This window comes from Scomber japonicus, chromosome 6 (genome assembly GCF_027409825.1).
Source record: "Scomber japonicus isolate fScoJap1 chromosome 6, fScoJap1.pri, whole genome shotgun sequence".
NCBI classification, from domain to species: domain Eukaryota; kingdom Metazoa; phylum Chordata; class Actinopteri; order Scombriformes; family Scombridae; genus Scomber; species Scomber japonicus.
Window position 1 is genome coordinate 23,945,947 of NC_070583.1, and position 19,183 is coordinate 23,965,129.

The window sequence follows — 19,183 nt, forward strand, 5'->3', positions numbered from 1 at the left end:
CCAAACTGAATAAGGTTCCAGTACAAAACTGACATATTTAGACTTGATTGCATACAGCAAGACATTTATTAGCAATAAACAACAATTACAGTTAATACTTTTCACAAAGAAAAGGACAGTTTGAAGATTTGGAAGATGCACATTCAGCGAAAAAATGCCAGCTGTTTCTTCAGCCATTCCTCAGTCAAGTCATCAGCGTTTCTTGTTTCAAAGACCTCAGAGTAAAGCAAAACAAAAACAAGTCATATACAAAATCCGAATATGACAGCCTCATAAAATTTGAAACAAGTTCATAGTATTTAAAATAACAATCATCACTCAAGCCAGTTGTTAACAAAGAGGGAGTAGAAAAATTAAAAGAATAACCTGTAAAACACATGCTGGTAGTAACTAAAGATGTGAGTCTACCGCCATAGGAATAATGCAGGTATCATTTTTCCAATGTTCACCATCTTAGGCGCAGTGATTGAGATTTACTATGAAATATGGGTCATAATTAAGATAATTACCTTTGTGAGCTCTGCAGCTTGGACCAGTTGATTCTTGCTGCCTGCATACATCATCTGTTGCTCTGGCTTACATCCTGCCAAATTCAATCCACAAACGAGGAGATGTTAATTTGACAGTTATTCTACTTGGCAAACAATAGTGTGATTCCAAGAAAAAGATTATCAATGACAGCAAGACTATTTACCCATTGGACTTGAGAATATGAAACACAGAGGGTAGGACACCCTAGCATCAGCGTGGACATATTTGTAGCTGTACACAATGAATGTGCATGGTTGTCAAGGAACCCAAATCATAAGACAAAACACTAATTGCAATCTGCTACCATTTGAATACAACACTTGGCAAATGTATTTAAAATTCAGTGAGGATATCTGGGCTGCCGCTCTGGGAGTTCCTCCCTCAGTTCATCCAGTGAGATGTCCTGAAAGACAAGGTCGAGTCTTAAGTGACTTTCAACACATAATGTAACAATCTGAACTTAACGGTTTCTTTAAAAAGACTTGCCTCATATTCCTCCTCAAGGATAACAAGTTGTTTCTCCATGTCGATTTTCACTGGGCAGAAAGAATGATTATTTAGGCTTTTGGTTCTGTTTTTACCAGTGTTGATGCATGAATATTCATCATTATATATTCATTAGAGTTTATATTACTTAGGTTACAAATGTGTTAGAGTTGAGATTTGCAAGTAAATCTTATTCACAAGCATGTGATATTTACTTAGTATTGCGGCATTGTTGGTTTCCTTCCGAAATCTGAACTTCTTCAGTTTGGCTTTGAGACTTTCATCCACTTCACACACAACCAGAGAGCTTGACTGCGATATGAAATAGAAACATATTACTAGAGCCCAAAAATAGAAACAAAGAATGTGCAACTCTATTCAGATGCGGAGGTCTCTATCCACGTCGCATGGAAGCATTAAACATTCATGATACTAGTCTGACATATTGAGGGCAGGAAATGTTTTTGCTGCAACATGCAAGAATGTAGTTTCCTGTTTGAAAGTGTAAGATGGGTGGCTGACTTGTATTGTAAGGGTAAAGAAAAATATATACATATACACACACACACATATCAAGTATCAATGCGTGAAGTAAATTTGATTCAGTAAATTTCAACAGAAAAGCAAAATATTTCATGCAATTGCATCAGTTTCACCTACCATTCTCAAAGGAGCTGTTTCCGCCTTCCTGTCTTCAGGGTGACGCTGACTTGCTGAAGCAGTTTGCGACTGACAGCGACTGTTGAACCGTCAAGATCCTCAGATGAAAAAGGGAGGGCAGACACACAGTTAGAACAAGCATTAGTGATGCTTCCTCTTTTGACAGAAGCAAGATGACACCATCTGTTACTCCTTATATAATGCATAAAGAAAAAAAAAACCCACACGAAAATTTGCATGGCAGAAGACATTGTATTTCACTTGAACACTATAACACTATAATTTGAAGATTACATTAATTAATCTCACAAAATGTACAAATATCACTGTATCGTGAGAATTTTTCTAGTGTTGGAGAGGGTTACTTTCACTTCCTGTTAATTTAAAACAAATGACATCAAATTCTGTGAAAACTTGCAGATGTAGAAAAGGTGCTTAAATCCTTAAAACACAAGTGTCAATATCACAACAGTAAAGGTAAAGGTATAGAAATATTTATGGAAAGACATACTTAAGTACCAACAGCAAAAGCTGTCCATAAAAAGGTACCCACCACAGTGTTAAATTATTGTTTCAATCCATTTCGATTACATATGCATCATATGTAGTATTGCTTGCTTTTATTGAATCTTACCAAGACCTTTAAAATGTTACTCCTATTGTTCAACTCTGATTTGAATATTTTGTTTGCCTCCTCTAAATGTATTTGTTTACATGATTTATGTTAATTTCTTTTATGTATAGAATTTGGTGTAAAGCACCCAGCTTCATTAACTGTATGAAAGGTGCTGTATAAATACAGTCATTTTTTTTTTTTTTTTTTTTTTTTACTATTACTATTACTATAGCAAGACACAGAAACCTCAGCCACACAGGAAGGGTGTGTTTATATAGGCAAAAAAAGTAAGTTGCTTTAGGTAGCATCTGCAAAATTAATTTAAGATAAAATACAAAAGCCAGACATTTGTTATTGGCTTCTGTCAGGATTTGCTGCTTGTAGATGTGATAGTATATTTGGATTTAAGCTGTTATACCTAAGAAGAAGAAACAAAGCAATGAAGACATCAGTCTAGGCTTTGGGAGCATGTGACAGGCATTATCCAATAGTTAATTGAATATTTGAAAAAATAATCAACAAACTATTCCATGATAAGAAATAAGTATTAGTTGCATCCTTAACGTTTACTCTATACTAGTAGTAATAAACAGTAAATGTAAACAGTTAATTGGAAACCTAAGATGAATATACAGTCAGTTGAGGAGTAACAAATCAAGGCGTTGGCTTATTTGGAACATGGGTTTAAATGGTGTCACAGTACTAATTTAAACCCATGTCAGACTTTTGACTTTTTTCATAATATCTTTGTTTTATATTCCAAAATCTACATGAACTAATGAATACATTTTCAAATGAGAGATAAGTCTTGCTTTATAAGAAATGATCTCCCTTATAAATGATATCAGTATCCATGAAAAACCCCTGAACTTGGATTTTGGTGGGATTAATAGGTACACTTACCCTAACAGCTGAAAACATTTGTTGAATATAAGCTGTAAATATATAGATGAATGTCTTGCATTAATCTACATGCATTAATAATGCCTATTGTGCCTACTTCTTTTACTGCAGGGCATGACATATGTTTACTAGTTGGGGTGGGAGACTGTGGGCGGAACAAAACATTACGTACCGTCCAGACGTATGACGTTGTGCTTACGTCTTACGTCAACTCAAAATCGAAGTAGATTTCTCCAGGCGTACACTCTTTATTTTCTGTATTGCAATAAACACTTTTGTACACATATTCTTTAACATGGCGTATCTGAAACAACGAGAGCTTGCCGCTGTGGAGGAATATCCTTGAGGAATACCACGCATGGGACCGAAATCAACGCTTCTTTCAGCTAAGCTAACGCTATTGCATCTATTAGCAAAACTTGCTAGCTAAGGAGCTATCGTCGAGCTAGCTATGCATTAGCACTTTAGCCTAGCCCGCTAATCAGTGACAAGTGACAAAGGTAAACAACAAACCCTTTGAGCCCGTTGATTTTAAATGTCTACACACGTAACCGTATATAGTTATCTAGTCCCAGCCTTGTGTCGACTAAAACCTTGCTTTTATCGTTCCTGTTTGCACGTACGAAACGGGAGAAAGGGGGCATAGCATCAGCAACAGCGTCAACGAAAAACAATACAAATCCTGAATCCCCCCTTCACTGACTAGGCCGACTAAGCTAACTATGGCCAGCCGCTATCTAATGCGGGGCTGCCGGGTGTAGTGTTAGCCTGTTTCAACTTGATAAACCCCGCAACAACAGTTTGCTGACGAGAGCTAATAGTCACACACTCAACTCGCTGTTTAATCTAAATGATAGCTCATAATGTTACAGGTGCTACCGTATACAGTGTTTGGGAGTTGGTAGTTTTGACATGTAACATTACTCTTGCTGGTTAGAGATGATATTTGTGCTTTACTTCTCCATAGGTAGCAGATAAATGATGTATAACGATTAGCTATCTTAAATAAAGGGCACCGATGACAGCTCTTATTCTTTGCGTTGCATCCCGTTTTTAGTGTACTTACTCCCAGCGTTGCTCACCCGGACTGTTATCTTTTGGATAACATGCTTGGCACACCTTTTGTGAATGACTCGCGCCTGTTATGATACGGCTCATGTTTGGCAAGAGTAGAGTTTATTAGCTGACCTCAAATAACGCTCATAAGGTCCCAGTTATAACCAAAACTTTCAAGGATTGATCTGCAAGATTTGTTTTGGAAATTTCTCACATCCCCTCTTGTTTGTGATCCATTTCGTGCTGTAACTGTGGAAAAGTTATAAAACTCCAATTTGCTGTTTTAGTCCTTATCATGGCCATTGTTTGGATATCAAAAAAGTCGCCCTTATCTCTCAGTAATATATTATACTTCACAAGAAATAATCAGCCTCCCATTATCACTTCAGGTTGTTATCCACAGAAGCTAATGATCGCCTGGGTCATCTAAGAAAATCATAACTTTTGATTGCAGCTTTTGGACAGAGAAGTTAATATCCCCAATTATTAGTAAAATGTATAAAATCACAGGAGGAAGATTCTGGTACCAAGTCTGTAGAATGGATGGTAGGGTTGGGTGAAATGGAGCAAATTCAATATCTCAATATTTTTAACTAATTACCTCTACTCAAAATAATTACACAATGAGATTTTTTGATAAATAATCATCAATAATATGGACATAATGACTAAGTGGGTATAGGCAAAAAAAATAGTACAGCCAGAACAGTCAGGTTCAGAAAATTACAAACCAGGAAAAGACAATATCTGGTCTCATATAACAATATCGATATAATACAGATATAATCCTTAGGCTTAATGGAAGTATGTTGAAGGACTCATGTTGATTTGTTTATGCATAAACATGCAATGTCATCACAGTGGACATGGTAAAAGTAGAAAAAGCTAAACAGATGGGAAATGGATGGGCTGTAAGGGGTTGGTTAAGATTTTAAAATTGAAGTAGACATAAAAATGGTCATTAAGGTTTTTTCTCTCTGTTTGTTGATTTAATAGGGCACGGATGATGTGATCCTGAACATGCCAGAGTGACAAAAAAAGCTTTTCCTGTTTGTGTCATTACCAACAACATTTGACACCTACTCTCAGCCTCACTTCATAAGACATCTTCCAAACAATCCACACCGTACCTCTGTCTGCAGATTCTTCTGCACCTGAACCATGTGAGGGCCCCTCGGTCCAGTCTGAGGGGATCCCAGGACTGTCGCAAATACGACCCCGCTGTGCGGGGCGAGACTGATCCTGTCAGTGTCAGAAAAGTGTTCTTTACAGTACCCTCCTCCCCCTCCACACATTCCTGTTCTCCTTACTGAGGAGACACGCCATGATGTTCCGAGACCAGGTAGGTATCCTCACAGATTGGTTCAAAGGCTGGAATGAGTGTGAACAGACGGTGGCACTGTTGTCCCTCCTGAAGCGGGTGTCCCGCACCCAGGCTCGCTTCTTACACATATGCCTTGAACACTGGCTGGCAGACTGTACAGAGATCCACATCCTAGAAGCTGAGGCCAACAATGCAGGTAGCTGAATTTATTAGAATATTTTATCACACGTTATAGATTATCTCTGATTATGAAACATCATTCTTTCTAATGAAGATGAAGAAGGTATGTGTCAAACCAATAATGAAAGATTGTCCTTTGTCCTTAGCTATTGTCAGCCAGTGGCACCAGGAGCCAAAGGAGAAAGTGGTGTCCTTGCTGCTGTCCCATCTGCCTTTGCTGCAGCCACGCAACAGCGAGGCCAAATGCGAGTACATGAAGCTGCTGCAGAAGGTGTTGAGTCACACTATTGAGAGTAGCCTGTTTGTAGAAGAGAGCAGACAGCTGTTGTCCTACGCGCTCATCCACCCTGCCACCACACTGGATGACCGCACCTCTTTGGCCATGTGGCTGAACCACCTGGAGGAGCACCTAACCAGTGGCTATGTATCGTCCTCCCGAGCCCCTTCCAGCCCCTACCACCCACGCCAGGGCTCAGATGAATGGCCCAGCTCTGCAGAGGCTCTGGATCCTGGGCACGCCTGGCATGACAAGTCTCCCTCATCAAGCACGTCTCCGGCAGGCCAGAACGGACACATGCCTTTCCCAGGTGGAATGTCTTCTCCCATCAACAGCAATAACACAGGTTATATTTCTCATGCTGCTTAAATTTTTCAAATGCAGACAAAACATGGAGAGGAGGTAGTTTCATCAGGGTATATATATAAGACCATTGTGGATGAAACCCCCATATTATGAAAACTTTTGATGAAGATGTTAAATAGCTTTTTTAAAATCTTAGAATCTTAAGAGTATTGTGGATGTTTCGTTTACAATATTTTTTTCCTCATACTTGAATTCTTCCCTTCTGCAGGTCTGGGTGGGCAGATGCAGCCCAGCCCTCTGAAGAAGGCCATGTCCGTTATCCCTTCCAGTTCCCAGGCTTGTGGCCCTGAATGGGTTAGCCAGGATGACGCAGGGGGCCGGCAGAACTTCATTTCAACAGATCATGCACCCCTCTCCCCCCAGAGCAGTGTGGCCTCCTCGGGCAGTGAGCAGACAGAGGACCAGGGCTCCACACGCAACACCTTCCAGGAGGATGGCAGTGGCATGAAAGGTCAGAGTTCATCACCAACTAAGCCCAGGGCGTTCACATAGATGATATTTGGCTATGGTAAAAGCCGTGCACAGCCAAAAGCCTGTGGTGATATAAGCTGAATTGTAACACTGTTTTTTGTTTCTCAATGTGTGTTTGTTCTAGATGTTCCCGCATGGTTGAAAAGTCTCCGCCTTCATAAATATGCATCACTTTTCTCCCAGATGACCTATGAGGAGATGATGATTCTAACAGAGCAGCACCTGGAGTCGCAGGTTTTTAAGCCCTCCTTTTGATACACATGGCCCAGGCTTTGATTATGCCACCCTCCTTATCAATTGTGAACCTTACTATCCCCAAACCTGATGATACATCAACTCTCAATGAGGCATGAAATTAAGCAACGCACCCCACAGTTATATCAAGCCAGTCACACATACAAATGGTGCGATTTTGCGTCTGCCCCTTGGCTTTAATGAAACAGATGGTGATTACGTTTGTTATTTAGTAACTGTATAAATTGCCCAGTATTCCCACAAGAAATGACTTGTCTGCTTTTCATGCCATCTTGTTATGTTCTATCTACCCTGTTTAGAACGTCACCAAAGGAGCACGGCATAAGATTGCCTTGAGTATCCAGAAACTGCGAGAGAGGCAGAGTGTCCTCAAGTCTTTAGAAAAGGTAATTCAAATTGGATGGTGATGTTCTTCTCATGCTGAAAACAGGTTTTGTGTTGATGAATTTTACTCATACTGAGTATGCACTAATTGATTTAGCTGCGTAGTGCACAGAGCAAAGGTGGTAGGGATGCAGTGTATTGCTGTATGACATTTCAATTGTGTAAAAGACTTAAATCCACTCGTGATGTCATGCTGCACCCGCAAGTGTATCAGTGGCTCATTTATACAGCACCGGACACTAATGTCCTTATATCCTCACAGGACATTTTGGAAGGAGGAAATCTGCGCAATGCCCTCCAAGAGCTGCAACAGATCATTATCACGCCCATCAAGGCCTATAGCCCACCCAGTGCGGCACAGACTGCCCAGGACACAATCACCTCTCCCTCAGAAGCCACAAAATCAGGAGCAGATAAAGAGCCGGCCTCAGATGGCTTCCAGTCCCACAACCCACCTCCCTGTGATGGAGACTCCTCAGCCACACCCATCTCAGATGGCGACATTGCTGGACAGTTCACCCGTGTGATGGGTAAAGGTGAGTGAGGTGTTTTGCACTAGCACACATAAAGCACAATTAACAACATAATCCTAATGTCGTTATTAATGTCCATCACATAGAAAAACAGTTCAAATCCTTCAGTAATACTTGGTACAAGTTTATCAAAATGACTCTTTTCTCATGAATACCTAACCCTGGCTTTTTTTTGTTTCAGTGTGCACCCAGCTGCTAGTGTCAAGACCAGACGAGGAGAATATCAGTTGTTACCTTCAGCTCATTGAGAAGGGTTTGACACATGAGGTGAGGACCTGCTAGGGTTGGCTACTGTTCTTATTTGAAACGTTTTCATTAGCAGAAGTTCTTATATGTCTGAAAGCAATCAGGAAACAATAAGATAAGGTGGATATTTTAAATGACAAACAGTCACAGGAGAGACATTTCAGGCACACACTCACAAGGAATCTTATCAATGTTTATTTAAATAGCAACACAGCCCACTCAAAGTGCTGAATTTGGTACCCACCCCTTAAATCTGCAAATTATTCTGAATATATGCCTGAATTTGTGCATTCTTACAAATGCACCCAGCTAGTTTTGCACAAACATTAATACCTTAAAATATGAAATCATAGAAATATATCTGTACAAAACAGAATCTCATAATCATAGTAGTTTCCCTTAAAATGCAGACTATGACTTTCCTTTTCCTTCAGAAAATCACAAATTCCAGAAGCGCCATTTGAAACTCTGCTTATGCTCTTTGAAATTCTGAAACCTTTTTTCTCCTGCTGTCTCCCTCTCTCTCTCACTGTCAGGCTTTCACAGAAACTCACAAGAAAAGGCTGGTCTCCTGGAAGCAGCAGGTCCTTAAACTGCTCCGCCTGTTCCCTCGGAAAGCTATGCTGGACATGCCTGTGTACCGACAGAAAGGGTGAGCCCTCTTTTACCTTTGATCTCCGTCTTTAGCACGGGAGATGTCACAGTAGCTGAATGTAACACTCTTCCTGCACTCATCCGTGCTGTCTAACTTTTCTTTGATTCTTTTTCCCTTCCCTTTTCTCTTTCATTCTCGCTTCCTCATTCAAATAAGTGTCATTTGATATGACGCAGGTTCAGCAGTTGAATGTGCCGTTTTCTCAGTGCTCACTGCTTTCTCATGTATTTTCCTTTTTTGTCTGTTCCTACTCCAGCTGGACCTATGGGTCCAACTCCCTCCCCACAGCAGGCTCTGTGAGTGGAGGTGTAGCCCGGCGGGGCCAAAGGCAGTTCCAGATGACCCCACGTGGACTCCCAGCTGGGCGCATGGGTCTTCTTAGTCCCGGTGGGATCGGGGGAGCGTCTCCACGTCACACACTCACTAATCCTTCACTGGCAGGCCAGGGTAGACAAGTGAGTATTCCAGACATCAGATGGGTAATTCAACAAGTTCAAGTTTGTGACAGGTATAGCTAACTTTAACACATAGACAAAACATATGAAAAAAAAGTCAGATATTCAAATTTTTGATGTTTTTCCTTATTGCTTTTTTAAAAAACTATAAGAACTTTTTTTATGCTAAATGCTGACTAGACAGTTGAATGTGTGAATCCATATTTGTAGCACAAATAGTATATGTTGCTATCTGAAGATGACATCCCTAAGAATTCATATTTCATCTTAGTAAACATTTATTCCGAGAGGAAAACTAGTGGAAAATGCAATATACACAGGACAGTACAAGGGGTTAGGAACCACATTTGTGACACAAATTGATTTATTATCATAGCTTCGAGAGTTTCTGTTTAATGACTTCGCTGATAAAACAAATAATCTCAACCTTCTTGGATGAGTGGCATTTGTGTAATGAGATATTGTATTTTCCTTGTTTAGAACTTGTGGTTTGCCAACCCTGGGGGCAGTAACAGCATGCCAAGTCAGAGCCGCAGCTCTGTGCAGCGGACCCACTCACTCCCTGTCCACACTTCCCCGCAAACCATGCTCATGTTCCAGCAGCAAGGTACTGTGAGGTCATGCCTCTTACTTAAAACTCTTTTTGTTATTAAAGTAAAAGGTTTATCTTCCAAATGACAAGGATATCAAGCCATGCATGCTACACGAGCAAGTTACACAACTTTAAAAAATAGCTATAAATTGGTCAGGTGCCAAAATAAAGACCTACTCTCACTCTGTGCCAAGGATGGAAATAACAAGGCAGCTTAGCGGCATGTTGCAGCAAACAAACTGTCACCTTGTTCAGTATACATAACCTCTCCGCTGCCTTGTCCCATGTGCCATATGCTGTACGCAAGCACTGTAGAGTCATCTGTAATGGTCTTTTCATATTTAAAGACAGTCAATATAGACCTTTTGTGTGAAATTTGTGAAAGCTAAAAATTCTGAACTTCAAGTTACGAGCACAGCAGTGTCAAAGACTGTATGCTAGAGAGAGGGGCCCTTGCTGCTTTGTATTTATTGAATATATAAATATATGCATATTTTTGTTTTTAATTATATAAAAATGCAAATAATTTACTATAATCCAAGAAAGAAAACTCGATAAACTTTATGAACTGTATATCTCAACATAGAAATGCACATAAATATTACAAATACATTTATTTGTTTATTAAGGACAAAATGATAAACAATGTTTAAAATCTTATTTGTCAGGTGAGATTAAGACATGAGCAGTGAAATGGTCAGGGAGTAAGGGATTGTCTTATGTAGTGAAGTAGACGTGCCTTGTATTAAAGTGGGTGTGTCTTGTAGGTCTGCAATACAGTAGATAGACTCTGCTCCAAAAAACAGTACACCACTTCACAGAGACCAACCACTGGATGATGGAAAACAGGTCACTAACTGCACTGCTTGTGATTTGAGTACATGGTGGGAAAGTCACCACCAACACCCAGTTATTGATAATACTGCAAATGCAAGGGCTTTTATCATTGGCCCGTAGGCTCAATCATGTGAGGTATATAGTGACTAAACAGACATTTAAATGAAAATCTTTGAGATTAAAACTTGAATCAATTTATAACCTTAAAGATTCAGAGGTATCACACCTTTCCAGATCTACCTTAAGGTCAAATATACGTACATCTACAGACAGCACATAGAAGTACATTCAAGTAGTCATGATATTGAAGCAGTGACTTCCTTATCTAGTTTATTAAAAGCTGATTTCTCAATAATGAGACAAAACAAAAGCATTGTAACAATGTTTAAAAAACTATTATAGATTCTCCAACTGATTCCAGCTGTTTAGGTTTCAGTCATCACTGCAGAAACCTTGCAGCTAGGTGTAAAGATCAGTCAAGGGCCAGACTAATTACTCAAATGGTCATCGGTAGCCTAGGTATTCTAGTTTCACTTTCAAGCTCACTTCCACTCTGTCACTCTTCAAACCAGTATTATATATCCAGTAATTCCCATCATGTCTACATCCACTTGAGACAGATTACAGTTTACACCTGACATCAGAATACATCTCTCAAGTGCGTCTCGAGTGGGCACTTGTGATCACATTTAGATTTTTAAGCAAGTGAAATGTAAGCTGTGACTCACACTGGACAAATAAACACCTCTCTTTAGCCCCACAGCAAGGGAAGAAGATTACAGAGGCAATTTGGCACCGTGCCTCTCTGAAAAATGCAGACACATAACATATACTTCACATAGCATCTCGTCATCTCATAGTGCAAATTATTCGGCCCTCTGATTTCTTCTGCTTTTGCTTGAGTTTGATCAAAATGTTAGGTTGTTGAACAGTTAGTTATGCATCACGCAGAGGCCTTTCCATTGGAAGTGTGTCCAGCCCTTCCTTCACTGGGAGATGTGTAGAGTAATGATGAGCTTTAATTCCATATGTGAGTGTGCTATCCATAAGTTGGCTATCTGTGACTGTACAAAAGCCTTACCATTCAACCTATAGAAATATATTTCATTAAAATAACTACATTTATCCTCAGCTCTTACATGATATTCACTTTTTCACAGGTGTCTTATTTTTTGTAGTATTGGCCATGGTTTTTACTTTTCATTGCATCAGTACTGTACAGTACAGTATGACATATTACATCAAGACAAGAATCACAAATGATCGGGCCAATTTCTACCTTCATCCTTTTGAGTGTAACCACACCTGAAAAGTCAAAAACCTCTGTGGCTCGTAGTTTTTGTAGTGTGTCCGGCATCATTGGCTGTAATCAACTATCATCAGCAGCATATTCAGTATGTTATCAGGCCAAAGAGCCATCAGAACATAATTATTCTACAGCACACATAAACTGGGTTATTTCTCCATTTAGATTAGATAGCTCATTTGTAGCCTGATAACTGATAAGTCTTTGTACATTATCTATTAAGAGAAAAATACTATCAATGTTTTTGTAAATTTAGAGTGTGAAGTAATGGACTGTGGCAGTCCTGAAGTTAATATAATCCTTAATCTTCCTTTGGACTGAGCCTATTTTTACTCGTTCCCTCAGAATGCCAAGTTCCAGGTGCTGACCTGGAGATCAACCCCACGCTGGAGTCACTGTGCCTCAGTATGACAGAGCATGCCTTAGGGGGTAAGTGTCCTCAACAGTCACGTGCTAATTAAGCCACTGGCTTGCAAACCTCACTACCACCTACCAACTAGACAAAAACATCTCATTACAATATTATATTGTTATGCATTCATGATATCATATGTTGGTCTAATAGAGAGTTGTTGAATCACTAGAACACTTCATGAACATTCAATGAACAGGCCATGTCCCTGAAGAAAAGCACCACTGTACATACTAATTTGCAAATGCAGATGCAAAGGTCCGTCAATTTTAATAATCTATATTTAATTAGTTATATTTGTTAATTAATGTTTCATAATATGTAAATTATACAATATCGTCAGTCTAGTCGGGTTCATTCCCTTTGGAGAAAGACTCAGACATACCTCTGTGTATCCATACCTTTCAGTTGAATGACAGAATGTTCTATAACTTCAGGTTCAGTTGCTCTTTATTATTTTACTTTGCCTCAAGTATTATGGTACTAACTTGAAAGTTGTCCCTGTTTCATTTTATGTTAGATGGAATACAGGGAATTAAAAGTATTTGCCCTCCTTTCCAGTGACAGGTAGAGTTATTCATGTCTTTTTGTGTCTGTGTATACAGTTTGAAAGTATGTTTAACAGCAAGTTTAGTTCTAATTTGGCTTAATTTTTGCATGTCTGGATGGAAGACACACAGGGTTTTTTCCACAGATCACTGGTGAAACTGAACTGTCTCTGCATCACTATTATCAAATAAATAAGATCATATCAAGCAGCCCATGCATTTTCTTTAGATAAAAAAGCCATGGCAGATGGATAAATGCATCTTTCGGAAAAAGTAGCTCCAAAATTGTTTGGCTATTGTAGTACTTTCATGAACACTTGGCTAACAAGTACAAAGTAATTACAAAAGCAAGGCTACATTTGTACATGTGTTGTTAAAACATCACGTTTCCAAAATTTTGCAGTTTTAGACTGGAATTTCATAAAAATCAGTTATAAAATTATTATTATTACATTATTTATAATGTAACAGTGTTGATAAGATTTACAATGCTCCACAGACAAATGCTTCCTTGTGTTGTTTTTCATGTACATCACCAATGAGAAAGCCAGCTCGTGGTTGTGTAATAAAATAGAAACTGCTTGCTCTGATAGATTGGGGTATTCCTTTGCTACCCGCAACCAAGGGGCTAAGTCCTCTTTGAATTAAGCCAGTTCTTTATATCTCATGGCCAGTGTCGGGGGTTGATACGCAAACCCAGTCATCGTATTTCATGTTGGCAGAGGGAACGTACCTGGTAAACCTCTCTTCTAATGTGTCCAGGTGCATGGACAAGATTGGGCAATCCCCTTTTACCTGCGGTATGTGTTGAGGCCAGGAGGAACATCTCAGTGGACCCACTCATCACGATCTCTTGCCAGAGGGCCAGCTTTGAAGCAAAGCCTCTGAGTTTGTTGTGCTGAGAATGGTTTCGTTCTTCCTATGCATTCTGATGTTCATGCATTTAGTTGGCTGAACATGTCGGCGAGATAGGCCAGCTTTACCCACTGCGTCTCATCCCTTATTAAATTCATTAAATCCATGCGGGGCAGCTCATTTTCATTGGCAAACTGTCTCACCCTGTCTTTATACAAACAGCCAGGACCTTTCCTTGTGAAAGCCACCTCACCTTTGTGTGAAGTGGCAAAGCCTGGTGCTCAACCCCCACAACGAATTGAGATTTCAGGGGATGTGATTTGAAGAAGTTCAGGATATTCAGGTGGCAGTGTTTTGGCTATGAGAACTTAGCGGTGCAAGACGCAGTGGATTGAGTGGAGGGTGAGATTCTGCTCTGTCACTTTAGTCACAAAGCCCTTAACTTTGCGATTCATTGCATATGCTGTCACGCATAGGCCAGGTGAGGTTAAAATCTTTCAAGTAGGCATCTGCCACCTGAAAATCTGACAGAATGGGGAGCTGCTTACAGAAGAGGAAGGCTTTGTTGATTGAATCCCCATCCACATACCGAGTGCTTGCTATTCTCTGGCAGCATCCACTGATATCTGTAGACTAGCCTATCTGCAGGGAAAACTTGCAGCTGACTGTGAGTTTGTACTTAAGAACATCCTCTGTCTGCCGACATGTTGTCATTTCTACAGTCGATGGTTTATCTGAGATGAGGATTTATTTTCTTCATCTCTTTAGCTGCATCTATTCCTAACATCACATTACCCATTTTCTTACATGCCAGTAGAATTAGTCTTTCAGCAAAGGTGTCCTATTTTTTCACCGTTTAAGATGAGCTCATCTATGAGATAGCTTGCTTCTTGAGCTTTTTCTGAAACCCACCATTGTATAATTGGATAGCTTCTCTCTGCAGATAAATTATCCCGGTTGGGGGTAAGCAGCATCTCCCGTCAATGAAAATCCGTGTGCCATCTAACTATTGTGATACTGTGTCACAGTTTTCAGCTGCTTTGTCATTGACAAAGACATTGGAGATAGGCTGGCCTCTCTTTTTGGTGAGGAATTTATCAGTAGCCGTCACCTTTACCTAATGACCTAGTTTTTTGGTATAGACTGAGGTAAAGTTCAGCCCGTTTAAATCAAAGCAGTGAACACAGGCTTTAGAGTCTTGAGTCAGCCTGTCACTGGGGGAGAATTGGGGTGCAAGGCAACTCCATCTGACAAATTGAATTTGATAAAATCTGTTTTGCTGCATAATTGAATTGTTATTTAGCAGTCTATTTTAAATGGAAGATGGCCAACCATCAAATCTCCCACATAACCACAAGATTAATAATGACCCATAAGGTTTAAGGTTTTGAGTGTCACACATAGAATTTTAGGAGCTAGCATTAGCTAATAGTAATGCATGGTGATGATGGATGAAAGAGAGTGGCTTAATGTTAAAGGAAATTCAACAGACAGAAATAAAAATATTTCCAGGTTGGAATTGGAAGAAATATTATGTTAATAAAACCTTTTACAACATTTAAAATGTGTTCTTTAAATATGTACTTTATGGAATAGTTAAAAAGGGCATTTAAGGGACAAAATTCCACAGCACACCACAGTTTGAGAACCACTGGCACAGACGTCCAGAAATGTATCTAAGAGTTGGCCTAGCTCAATGGTTGGCATACCTTCAAAAGACATGCACATGGCCTCTGTCCAGTTGAAAAGCATGTATCTGCAAAATGTCATCTTTCATGAGCTCATAAAAACAGCCCTTCTTCAGGTTAATGACAATGCATCTTTCCCAACGATCCAATGGGTTTTTTTAATTGTTTATTTGACTTAAAAAGTTCAATCTTTCACCACCCAAAAAAGGAACATTTAATCCATCTATCTGAAAAATTCAAAATGTCCAAATCTGGACATACATGGCTTTCACTGGACAGCAGCAACTTATAAAAAGGGAATAACTAATAACTGTCTGCCTCTGGAAAAGGAGGAAAAACTATAAAAGTCCCAAAAGTGAATGATCCCGTAAAGCATTAGAGGGTGAAATGTGAACGGTGCACTATATTCAATGATTGTAAATGTCTTGAAACATATTTCTTCCTTATTCCCCCCTCAGATGGAACAGACCGGACATCGACAATATGAAAAAGAAGAGAGGAAAAAACTACACTTCAGAGTTGAGGCCTGTTCAGTTCCTCACCACCCAGCACAAAGATATACGTATGCTTAAGAAAACCAGGCAAAGCAGTCACTACAAAATGACAAAAAAACTGTGTATATGTTCTCTAATATTTTTGTACTTTATTATATACAACTAAGTTTATTAAAAATGGAATACAGATGATTATTATATTGCAGGACAGAGAAAAGGTTAACTGTGCAAACTGCTCCATGTCACCTGCAGGACTGTGACATGGCGAGGCTCAGTTTGCCCTGGTCTGAAAGAAAAACGGTGGATTGGTGCTGTCTTAAAAGGGTTCTGCCCTATGAGTTACTCTTCTTTTCCTCCCACCTTGGAGCAAGGTTTCTTTCCCGAAAAACACACTGACAGACACAGCCCCTCTGCACCACATAATGCGTAGATTAAGAAATTTTCCAGCCAGAAGTAAGGCACTTGTTATTAAATTACCTTCGATATTAGGCACTAAGCTGTAATTGGCCCAAGGATTAGCTCACTGAGATGTTCCACTCGTAGGCAGGTGTGTTACACAGACACGATTACACTTCCTAGACACTTTTTGTTGGAAAAACCCAGTGCTAGTGAGTGCTTTTGTTGTTTGAAACTTGGACAGCTTTCCTCGGTTCTTGTTGTCCTTTCTAGAAAACATGTTTTTGTGGCAAAGGCAGGAAAAGGAGGACCAAAAGAACAGAGGAAAATCTTGAAATTCAACTGCAGGCATACCCCCTTGTCTCCCCTAAACACATTGTCAAAGTAGAAGTGACTGTTCTCTCAACTTCTACAAAGCCAAAGAGAAGGGTTGTGCGATTGTTAATTTGAGAAGGATATTTGTAGTGAAATGCAACAGAATGGTATAACTTTTTTTTTTTTTTTTTTTTTTTTTCAAGAACAGCAGTTTGAAGAATTTATGCCAGCTGCAGTTTGTCTCTGTTATTTTATGCCCGACTACGTAAATGATGATGAATCTCATTTTGTGCCGAGGAATCCCCAGAGGGGTGAACACGGGCTGGTGAGGTTTGTATTGTGCAAGAGCTGATTTGATATTGAATTGATAAAAGCGAGGAGGGTAGAGTGTTTTCAATTTATACTCTAATGCTTGGTGAGAAAACTAAATGAAACCCATCTCAACCCTCTGGCCCCCCGTATGATTGGCTCTGGAAAATAAAGCTTGATCTTGTAATAAATGCTCCGGTGTGCAGCACCTCACCCTCGCAGTGCCCTCTTCCTCACACGGCCAATGTGATGATTTGATGAATCATATTTTTTAAGGTGCTTTGATGATGTCCATATTTTCTGTTTGTGTCTCGGTGTGTTACAGTCTCAGAACCCTAACATTTTCATGTGGTATCAGTGTTGAATCAAAAACTGTCTTATACAGCCTCTGTCTTTGAATGTGGCAGAGCGGAGGTGCATGTGTGTGTAATATGGTCTTAACTTTTGGATCACTTTTGGTTGCATCATAAGGCAGGGATAACCATTCACATTTTATTTCAGCAGAGCCATAGGAGTTCTGTATAGTAAAGATGGTTATTTACAGATATGTTTCCAATTGTATTTTTTACTCTCCCTTGATATTGATAACTTATGCTTATTTTCTATAATCGCATGTTTTGCCACACTAATACAGCACTGTTGTAGATAGAGGACATGGTGGTTGATGGTGCCCAGTGTCACCAAAAGCTAGAGAGCAGAAGCCTTGCAACTAATGTTGTATGTTTATAACGCCTAAATGTCACTGTTTACATCTCTCTGGGATAATGCCCAATTCATGCTATGCGATGTCATGAATACTACATTGTCTCACTATGTAACACATTAAAGAACTGAAGCCTTCTCGCACATGAGCTGGCTGGGTAGAGCCTGAAAACAAAAGCAGTCTACCCCTCATCTATGGACTCCATGCGAGTCCCAGTAGGTTTTTTTTTTTTAATTTTTTTTTTTTTTTTTTTAAGTGATACCTGTATGAGGCATGTAACGCCTGCTTTTCTGGTCATGCAGTGATGAGAGAATAGCTTTCCTGGCCTTGTGATTGAACCATTAGCTGTCATGTCCTGATAAACTGTTCATGTGGTGCCTCAAATGCACAGCTCCAGCATCCTCAATATGTTGATTTAATGGTCTTGAGAGTAGTATTGTAGTCATGAATTTCTTCAGAGCAGGCTCTCGGATAGATCTGACTTACTAAATGCATCACACTCATGCCCGCAGAGAACTTCAATGAGTTAACAATGCTGACAAGTTTAAGACTCTGCTACTTTTATTTTTTATTTTTTTTAGGAGAACTTCAATATACTGTACATCAACTCTGTTATGTTACATATGGCTCAGATTATCCTTTTCATGGCCTCTGTAAGTCTTTGGACAGCCTACATTTTACTGCAAATAGACACAGAGGTACAGTACAGCAGATTTCTGCAAGTGTCTGTGCATAATGAAGATGCAGCAGGGGATGACAATGCTTATCTGAGCCACAAATGATGTGATTATGAGTAAACTGAACACTAATAACAGGCCAAGGAATATGTTTACTCCATGTTTACATTCCAGTGATGCATGAAATGAGTTGGGAAATGAACTTCTTGAGGTCAGCCTGGTGTATTTTCACATACCAAGAATCCACTAGGCGGTACAGAGCCTGTGTCATATGGAGACTACTACTAAGTGGTCCTGAGATCATGTTAATGTCCCTGCCAGGCTTGATCATTGAATTAATGCAGCTGTCAGCTGTAGGCTACATTACATCTTTGTCTTGTACAATTTATATTTAATTCTGATGACTCCCCTACACCCCCCTTCCCCCCTTAATATTTTATGAACCTTTTGCATCCCGTGCTTACACTCTACTTTTTTTTTTTTTTACTGTCACTCATATGTGTGAATGGTCTGAAGTGCAGCATCCGTCGGATCATTGACAGTCCAAATAAAGAGGTTCAGTTCTTTTGCAACTTCATTTGTGGTTTTGTCCTTGTGTCTCTTTACTTTGTTCCCACTTTGTTTGTTTTTTTACCAAGAAGACAGACCTGAGC

At 39.6% G+C, this 19,183-nt stretch overlaps 2 protein-coding genes across 2 annotated transcripts; one reads left to right on the forward strand and one right to left on the reverse strand.

Annotated features, from left to right (window-relative positions):
* Positions 1–47: 47 nt before the first annotated feature.
* Positions 48–1,780, reverse strand: gmfg (glia maturation factor, gamma). The gene is made up of 7 exons (XM_053320951.1): positions 1,678–1,780; positions 1,233–1,329; positions 1,018–1,067; positions 883–934; positions 695–775; positions 510–583; positions 48–215 (listed from the first exon to the last, which is right to left on the reverse strand). Exons 1-7 carry the CDS (start codon positions 1,678–1,680, stop codon positions 144–146), a joined length of 429 nt encoding a protein of 142 aa, XP_053176926.1. The 5' UTR covers positions 1,681–1,780; the 3' UTR covers positions 48–143.
* Positions 1,781–3,394: 1,614 nt separating this feature from the next.
* LOC128360651 (protein Smaug homolog 2) lies at positions 3,395–18,087 on the forward strand. The gene is made up of 13 exons (XM_053321134.1): positions 3,395–3,696; positions 5,249–5,772; positions 5,903–6,379; positions 6,608–6,850; positions 6,995–7,104; positions 7,425–7,511; positions 7,772–8,045; positions 8,224–8,309; positions 8,825–8,940; positions 9,200–9,398; positions 9,879–10,005; positions 12,479–12,562; positions 16,095–18,087. The coding sequence occupies exons 2-13, from the start codon at positions 5,577–5,579 to the stop codon at positions 16,121–16,123; spliced, it is 2,028 nt and encodes a 675-aa protein (XP_053177109.1). The 5' UTR covers positions 3,395–3,696; positions 5,249–5,576; the 3' UTR covers positions 16,124–18,087.
* Positions 18,088–19,183: the final 1,096 nt, after the last annotated feature.

Coding starts and splice junctions, on each gene's coding strand:
- gmfg (XM_053320951.1), bottom strand. Junction 776..882: donor CCCAGAGCGGCAGCCCAGAT/ATCCTCACTGAA, acceptor AACCATGCACAT/TCATTGTGTACAGCTACAAA. Junction 584..694: donor CATATTCTCAAGTCCAATGG/GTAAATAGTCTT, acceptor TGAATTTGGCAG/GATGTAAGCCAGAGCAACAG.
- LOC128360651 (XM_053321134.1), top strand. CDS start 5,577: ATGATGTTCCGAGACCAGGTAGGTATCCTCACAGATTGGTTCAAAGGC. Junction 6,380..6,607: donor CATCAACAGCAATAACACAG/GTTATATTTCTC, acceptor TCCCTTCTGCAG/GTCTGGGTGGGCAGATGCAG. Junction 8,046..8,223: donor CACCCGTGTGATGGGTAAAG/GTGAGTGAGGTG, acceptor TTTTTGTTTCAG/TGTGCACCCAGCTGCTAGTG.